Source organism: Procambarus clarkii, unplaced genomic scaffold (genome assembly GCF_040958095.1).
Source record: "Procambarus clarkii isolate CNS0578487 unplaced genomic scaffold, FALCON_Pclarkii_2.0 HiC_scaffold_153, whole genome shotgun sequence".
NCBI lineage: Eukaryota > Metazoa > Arthropoda > Malacostraca > Decapoda > Cambaridae > Procambarus > Procambarus clarkii.
Window position 1 is genome coordinate 553,312 of NW_027189186.1, and position 8,577 is coordinate 561,888.

General features: G+C 39.9%; 1 protein-coding gene across 1 annotated transcript; it reads right to left on the reverse strand.

Annotated features, from left to right (window-relative positions):
• Positions 1–5,252: 5,252 nt before the first annotated feature.
• On the reverse strand, positions 5,253–6,099 carry LOC123748730 (uncharacterized). Its single transcript, XM_069320513.1, has 2 exons — positions 5,920–6,099; positions 5,253–5,660 (listed from the first exon to the last, which is right to left on the reverse strand). Exons 1-2 carry the CDS (start codon positions 6,016–6,018, stop codon positions 5,436–5,438), a joined length of 324 nt encoding a protein of 107 aa, XP_069176614.1. The 5' UTR covers positions 6,019–6,099; the 3' UTR covers positions 5,253–5,435.
• Positions 6,100–8,577: the final 2,478 nt, after the last annotated feature.

Sequence of the window (8,577 nt, forward strand, 5' to 3'; positions counted from 1 at the left end):
TTTTCTTCATCATACATTGTTCAGTACTTCCCACCTTTTGAACTGAGAGGACCAATTCATTAGCTCCCCCACCTCTCATTAATCTAATGGCAGAAGCTACATTTATCTCTGCAATTCTATCCCCAATACTCTGCAGATTCAACTCCATCCTGATTTTCTCAATCATAGCATTTCTTGGGCATCCTAAGATAATTCTCATGGCTTCATTTGTACCTGTGGGAGGTTGGTGCTGGGGTTACTGTGGGAGGTGTACTGTGTGAGGTTGGTGTTGGGGTTACCTGTAGGAGGTGTACTGTGGGAGGTTGGTGCTGGGGTTACCTTGTGGGAGGTGTACTGTGGGAGGTGTACTGTGGGAGGTTGGTGTTGTGTACTGTGGGAGGTTGGTGCTGGGGTTACCTGTGGGATGTGTACTGTGGGAGGTTGGTGCTGGGGTTTACCTGTGGGAGGTGTACTGTGGGAGGTTGGTGTTGTGTACTGTGGGAGGTTGGTGTTGGGGTTACCTGTGGGAGGTTGGTGCTGGGGTTACCTGTGGGATGTGTACTGTGGGAGGTTGGTGTTGTGTACTGTGGGAGGTTGTGTGTTGGGGTTACTGTGGGAGGTGTACTGTGGGAGGTTGGTGCTGGGGTTACCTGTGGGATGTGTACTGTGGGAGGTTGGTGTTGTGTACTGTGGGAAGTTGGTGTTGGGGTTACTGTGGGAGGTTGGTGCTGGGGTTACCTGTGGGAGGTGTACTGTGGGAGGTTGGTGCTGGGATTACCTGTGGGAGGTTGTACTGTGGGAGGTTGGTGTTGGGGTTACCTGTGGGAGGTTGGTGTTGGGGTTACTGTGGGAGGTGTACTGTAGGAGGTTGGTGTTGGGGTATTCACTAGTATATCTTGTTTCTGGGTGTACTAACCTAGTATATGTTGCGTGTTGTGTGTGTATACTCACCTAGTCTCACCTAGAATATCTTGTGTGTAAGTACTCAACTAGTACTCACCTAGTATACCTTGTATGTGTGTATTCACCTAGTATATCTTGTTTCCTGGGTGTACTAACTTAGTATATGTTGCGTGTGTGTGTATACCTCACCTAGTCTCACCTAGAATAATCTTGTGTGTAAGTACTCAACTAGTACTCACCTAGTATACCTTGTATGTGTGTATTCACCTAGTATATCTTGTTTCTGGGTGTACTAACTTAGTATATGTTGCGTGTGTGTGTATACTCACCTAGTCTCACCTAGAATATCTTGTGTGTAAGTACTCAACTAGTACTCACCTAGTATACCTTGTATGTGTGTATTCACCTAGTATATCTTGTTTCTGGGTGTACTAACTTAGTATATGTTGCGTGTGTGTGTATACTCACCTAGTCTCACCTAGAATATCTTGTGTGTAAGTACTCAACTAGTACTCACCTAGTATACCTTGTATGTGTGTATTCACCTAGTATATCTTGTTTCTGGGTGTACTAACTTAGTATATGTTGCGTGTGTGTGTATACTCACCTAGTCTCACCTAGAATATCTTGTGTGTAAGTACTCAACTAGTACTCACCTAGTATACCTTGTCAGACCTTGCCTATACCCTATACAGACCTTGTGTGTGGTACGATCATATGTGGCATTCTTCCAAGAAAAGGAGTTAGAAATGAAACGGTATAATCAGATCCTTTTATACAACACATTGAGAAAGAATAAAGGTTAAGTGTGGTATCAGTAAGATTTACACACTAGTCCACACTTGCGTGGGTGTACAATATGTGTGTGTACAATGTAAGTGGAGGCAGAGTTGGAGGGAGGGAAATGTAGTTGGTGGACCTGTGGTCAGGGTGGGCTCCAGAGGTAGGGTGTCAAATTTCAGTGTTTATGGCAGGGTAAGGGAATGGTCGTCGGTGGTCTTGTGATTCAATATTTTCTTGTTGTCGCTAAGTTACACTTTTCAGGTCTATATAGTACAATGGCCAGTCCTCATGTACCTAGTAATTATGTACGTAAATTATGTAATTATGTTCATGTACCTAGTAGCTAGTAGTTATAGTGTCATGTTGGGGGTTAATGGGCCAGGCCGAGCGTGCCTGTGCCCCACAAATATCACCCTTATTGCTGACTAGTTGGTATAACGGCTTTTCCCAAACCTCTCTCTCGCCAGAATTATACTGACATGTGAATATCTTTGGCAGTTGATGAATCCTAAATATAAATAATAAATAAATAAATGTTTATTTAGGTAAGGTACATCCATACAAGAAATTTTTACAAGATTGGTGGACTTATAGATAGATTCATACATTGCATAACTGCATGGCATAACTGGCAATCCCCTCACAGTGTTCAAGTGAGAACTGGATAAGCACCTCCAAAGGATACCCAAGTATGCCAAGTATGCTGCCCTGAGGAACACCAATGTTGATGGGTAGGGTGGAGAAATTGAATTATTCACAGAAACATACTGGAGCCTGTCAGTGAGGTACGTAGGATTTGAGGTATTGCAGGGGATACAAGACACTGATCACTGGTCTCCCATTGGTCCTCATTGCTTTATCTTACTATTATTGAATGTCAATAACCGTATTATGCAATTTCAATTTCTTCTATTGCTTTCTTTATTATGCACCCCATACCCATCCCGTGGGCCGTGGTGTAAAGGATTACAGAGGCACATAATCGGTTCAGGACCTGAACCCTCTAGTTCGTTTAGCTAAGCAAATAACAATGTTGACGCTAGTTACAAAATTATTAATGTTGTATACACATGTACACACACACTCATACATACACATATATATATATATATATATATATATATATATATATATATATATATATATATATATATATATATATATATATATATATATATATATATATAGACAGGGACAGAGAGGGGGGCATGGACAGAGAGGGGGGCATGGACAGAGACAGAGACAGAGGGACAGGGTCAGAGAGGGGGACCGGGGGACAGAGGGAGGAGAGGGGGGCAGGAGACCAAGAGAGAGGGGACAGAGGAGAGACAGGGACAAGGGGACAGAGATGGATTAGGGGGACTGGAGGAAAGGGAGGGGGACAGATGATGGACAGCGGACAGAAAGAGTGGGCAGGGGGACAGAGAGGTACAGGGGACAGAGAGATGGACAGGGGGACATAGAGGAACAGGGGGACAGAGAGTGACAGGGGGACAGAGAGAGGAACAGGAGGACAGAGAAGAACAGGGGGACAGAGAGAGACAGGGGGGACAGAGACAGGGACAATGGGATAGAGAGGGGACAGGGGGACAGAGAGATGGAAAGGGGGGACAGGGGGACAGAGAGGGGGACAGAGAGGGGGAAAGGGATCTGGGACAGAGGACAGAAAATGTGGGCAAGGGGACAAAGTGAGGGACAGGGGACAAAGATGGACAGGGGGACAAAGATGGACAAGGGGGACAGGAGGAAAGGGGGGAGATGTATGAGGGGAAATGTTTGCGGAAGATGGAGAAGGGGTATTTAGAACGGTAAGTTAGAGAGGGGGCAACTAAGGCCCATCATTGAAAAACAAATGAGCATCATTGCAATAGCAGGAGCCACGCACATCTTTAGCCTGCGTTGTTGAGACATTGTCAATTAAGCGGTGTCCAATAGCAGTATCTTCGGTATTTAAGCGTTACCTTAAAAAATACTGGAAATATTGAAAGCTATTAATCCAGATATTAATCCCCTTGTGCAACGCACACAAGAGGCAACAGCTTCTAGCTCTACAAGCCGCAATATAAAATAGAGAATAGGCGATTGTTTTCACTCACAGTGTAATAAACCCACGGACCCACCCACCCGCTGAAGCCGTAAATGCCAAGACATTACTTCCGTTTAAAATTAAGCCGGAATAATCCTCAGGTATGTGGAGGATGTGGGAGGCCTTTGATCAACCACCGACTTCCTGCCCCGTCGACGGGGCCATCAGCCCTCAGTGTGCCCTCAGCCAAAATAATGTGAAACATGTATGTGGGTGTATTAAATATTTTTATTTATTATTTCCAAGATTTAGCTGTTAGCTCTTGGACCCCGCCTTTCTAAGCGTCGGTTGTCTAATGTACCGACTCTCGGCCTCTTTTCCTCCATCATATCTAAACAACATATATTTTTATCTAACACACTCACACATCCCCAAGATGCAGCCTTTAGCAGCTTCCTGACTTTCAGGTTCCTATTTACTGCAAGGTGAATAGAGGCATTAGTGTGTGTATGTTTGTGTGTGTGTGTGTGTGTGTGTACGTGTGTGTGTTTGTGTGTATACTCACCTAGTTGTGGTTGCGGGGGGTTGAGCTCTGGCTCTTTGGTCCCACCTCTCAACTGGCAATCAACTGATGTACAGATTCCTGAGCCTACTGGGCTCTATCATATCTGCATTTGAAACTGTGTATGGAGTCAGCCTCCACCACATCACTGCCTAATGCATTCCATCTATTAACTACTCTGACACTGAAAAAGTTCTTTCTAACATCCTAGTGGTTCATTTGGGTACTAAGTTTCCACCTGTGTCCCCTTGTTCGCCTACCACCCGTGTTAAACAGTTTATCTTTATGTACCCTATCAATTGCATTTCTCGCAGCCTGTCCTCGTAACTCATGCCTCTTAGTCCTGGGACTAGCCTATTGGCATACCACTAAACTTTTTCAAGCTTCGTCTTGTGCTTTTTTTTTTTTTGAGATATATACAAGAGTTGTTATATTCTTGTACAGCCTAGTACTAAGTATATGGTGTTTGGCTAGATAAGAGTAAAACTGCTTGTAGATTAGTTTTTCAAAAAATGTTGACAAGTTAGGCAGGATTGATATAGGTCTGTAGTTGTTAACATCTGTGAGATCACCACATTTGTGTACAGGGGTAACTCGCTTTTTTTAGGATAACTGGAAAGGTTTGGAGTTCAAGTGACCTGTTGAAGAGCATGAGAATTCTTTGGAGACAATTCCTAACCTATACTTCTTCTCAAGGTCATGTTTTTTATTAATGGGTTTAAGTATTCCCTTTGTAAGCAAGGGATTGTTAAGCCTTTTGGTTATGCTTACAAAAAAGTCACAGGACAGACATTATCAGCAGCAGTTATAAAATTGTCAATAGCAGTTTCATTGTGCAGCCTAAAACTTAACTCCCTTGACTCTAGAGGTATATATATTAGGTTTAGGTTAGGTTTTTTAATTAAACCAGCCAGGATGAGTGAAGCCATGAAGGGCGTTTTTATTAATTAAAACACCCAAATGTTGGGTGCTTCAGGTGTTGTTCCTCTTGGATGATCTTGTACCTCTCTGTCTCACACCTGTAAGAATGAGTGATATGGTTAAGGGGGAAACAAAGTGCAGGCAAGGCAATGGAGGCCAGTAGTAATCTTAGGGCTAGGATAATTAGAAATTAGAGAAATTAAGTAAGAGAAATTAGCAAGAGAAATCAGGTAAAATTTATTATACTTAACTTTTGTATCATCAGTTTAGTAGTAAATCTTCATCTTCATCATCATCATCTTCACTGTCACAAAGCTCCAGGTAGGGCTCGGAAACATCAACATCCTCTTCCTGGTATCCAAATAAACGCTTTGCATCACTCAGCTTGTCAGAACACAACTTTTGCCCTTGCTTCAAAAGAGCCAAGATTCCACTCTTATTTTTGGTTGATAGGTGCTTCTCTTCAATAGTGTACTTCTTAGGATCCTGTAATATATAGACTATTTAATGGGGTTTAAGACATTTACAAATTTCCCTGAAAATACTAAAGAAATTAGAATAAATAAATAAAGTTTTCGGTAAAAGTTCAAATATATGTAAAACACACCAGTACAGTATATGAAAACCATGGAATTGTCTACCTGTCAAAGTTGTAAATAGCAAGACTTTACTCAAGTATAAAATTCTGCTGGATAAATGTTTATGAAGAACTGAATTGCAACACACATTTAGGCTGTTAGCTTACCTTGCTTAGATATGAAGGAAAAATTCCACATAACAACTCTTCAGTATGTTTGGTTAAAATCTCTCTCTTATTCTTGTAATATGCGAGATAATGCAGCATTTCTTGAACAGTGTGTTGTTGCTCTTCTCTGGATCTCTTCTGAAGCTCCACATCTTCTACTGCCTTCTGTTTTTGAGCAAGGGACACTAATAAAAGAGGAAAATTATATTTACTGCAAGTGAACTACAACTCAATTTAATGTAATTACAGTTTAGGTACTTGCATTATACATACTATACATAGTTTATTGTGCAGTATCAACCTGATAAAAACCTACGGATTATGAATACTGCACCTTTTTACAAACAGTAGTGATGATATTTTACTTCAAAAATAAGTAAAGCTTATCCATTATGCATGCTAAATGTTAGTTATCTTGATAAGGCCGAATTGTAACCCCTGATAAAATGAGATGTAGTTACATACCATTTTGGCTATGATGAGGCAATAAATTGTGCCATGGCAGGATACCTTCTATTGCATCCTTTTCACTGAGAATTTCAGAGTTTTCACTATTGTAGATTTTTATGAAGCCTTGAAGCTTTTTCCTATCACACTCATTTCTGTGCCGGAGTGAAGAGCGCATTTTACTGGATGCTGCAAATAAAGTATTTTGGCTGAAAGTTTTAAAGTTGTTAAAAAAATTTCCTCATCATTTACCTACATAGAAATTATAGACAAGAGCTAAATAGAAATTGCTTCAGAGTTAACAAAGAAATAGTAAGCCTACCTGCATCAGTGGCAATCAGATTTTTGCGATGCCTGATAGAGTCTGCAACTGCCTCGATAGAATATTTTATGTTCTTCGAGGTTGTTCCAGTGTTTAACTCTAACTCCTTACAAATCATTTGTAGGTCAGATCGCCATTCTTGAATCAATGACTTTTGAACATCAAGTTTGTCGATCTCATTTGAAACTGTTATTTCCGTCTCTCTGGCCTATTTGAAAATATAATAAATTTAATGAACAAATCACATTAACCGTGATGAGTGGTTCGAACCTATGGGCTTGGCATTCCCAGATGCTTGCTGTAGTTGAATGCGCCACAACATGGTCAAAAGAATTGCAACCTAGGGTACTAATGAACCCACAATTCAATTTTTGTTAATTATGCACCCCCATACCCATTCCATGGGCGGTTGTGCATGCAGTTTCCCATGTACTTGGTCTGTGTCCTCCAGTAGTTTTACCTCTGATGGCCCTTTCAATACACATAGAATTCATATTATTGTGATATATCAATACATGGAGAAAGACATTGAAATGGGGGCATCAAAGGCAGAACTACTGAATGACAGAGACCGAGTTCATGGGGGAATTGTGTGAAACCTGGTTTGGCTTCAGTGGAAGCCTTGGGATCCTTGTGGGTGCAGTAGTACTCCAAGTTGCAATTCATCTGACCATGTCGTGGCGTAGTGAACTAGAGCATGCATCTGAGAGCACTCAGTGCATGGGGTTCAAACCCTCATCACAGTTCCCGTGATATATCACGATACTGTGATTTCTCTGTGAACACATTTGATATATCTCGGAATCATACATTTAGGTTAATTAAATACTATATACTTTATACAAATTAACCTTATTGATATATTGAAAAAGTTCAAGCAGTTAATTCAAGGAAATGGTCGCTAATTTATAATGGAAAATATATGTAGTACATGATCTGAACACATAACTAACCTATAAATGCATTATAATACCTTTCACATATAAATGCATTATAATAATTTTCAAAATAAATACAAATAAATAAAATAAATATATATTATTTTTAGTACCTTTCTGAGTCGAGTAACTAATGCACGAGCCAGTCCATCAATTTTTCGATGGTTCCAAAAGACTGCACCCTCTGTGAGTTCTTCTGTTCTTTCTGAGAAAAATATTTATAGCAATGAACATCTTGAAGAGCATAGATTAATAACAGTTTCATAACATACCTTTACTCACCACGACCAACTCAAGTTTGACCAATATGTTTTCATTCTTTTATTGATTATTTGAGGGAGTTGATACTTATTGAATACTGAATACAAATCGCATTATACTGATTACAGGGCAGGTAAAATAATAAAAAACTTGATCAGATGAACCATATAAACAAATACCAGCTTTCAGCATGTTTTTAGTTGTAGAGTTGTATCATGAGAGGTATGCAAACACTTGCTCTGCCTCTTCCCCTAAAGTCATGCCACTTCCTTCTTCCCACCGCCCTCCATACAATACCTTTAACATAAAAGTATACAGTAAAAAAAATTCAAATTATTGTACAAAAATTAAAAGCCTCCTACTATATTAAATGATACGTATATCATTAATCTTAAACAATCAGAAATCTTAAATTTTTTTACACAAACTGTACTTATTATATTTAATGTAATGTATACATTACATTAAATTTAATTAGTATACATAAATGTATACATTAGTATACATAAATGTATACATTAGTATACATAAATGTAATGTTATATTTTTATTTACCTGACAATACCAAGGATGTCCTTTTGCATGTAGGACTCCTAAAAATGGCTTTGCTTGACCAATGTGAAAATGTGATTGTTTCTGAGCCACAGTTAAGGCCCATGGCCAATATTTGCAAATTATGTCTTGACAAAT

Excerpts from the sequence above, each read along its gene's own strand:
- LOC123748730 (XM_069320513.1), bottom strand. The coding sequence starts at position 6,018 with ATGCTGCATTATCTCGCATATTACAAGAATAAGAGAGAGATTTTAACC. Across the intron at positions 5,661-5,919 it reads TTCCTTCATATCTAAGCAAG|GATCCTAAGAAGTACACTAT; the intron begins GTAAGCTAACAG and ends TATATATTACAG.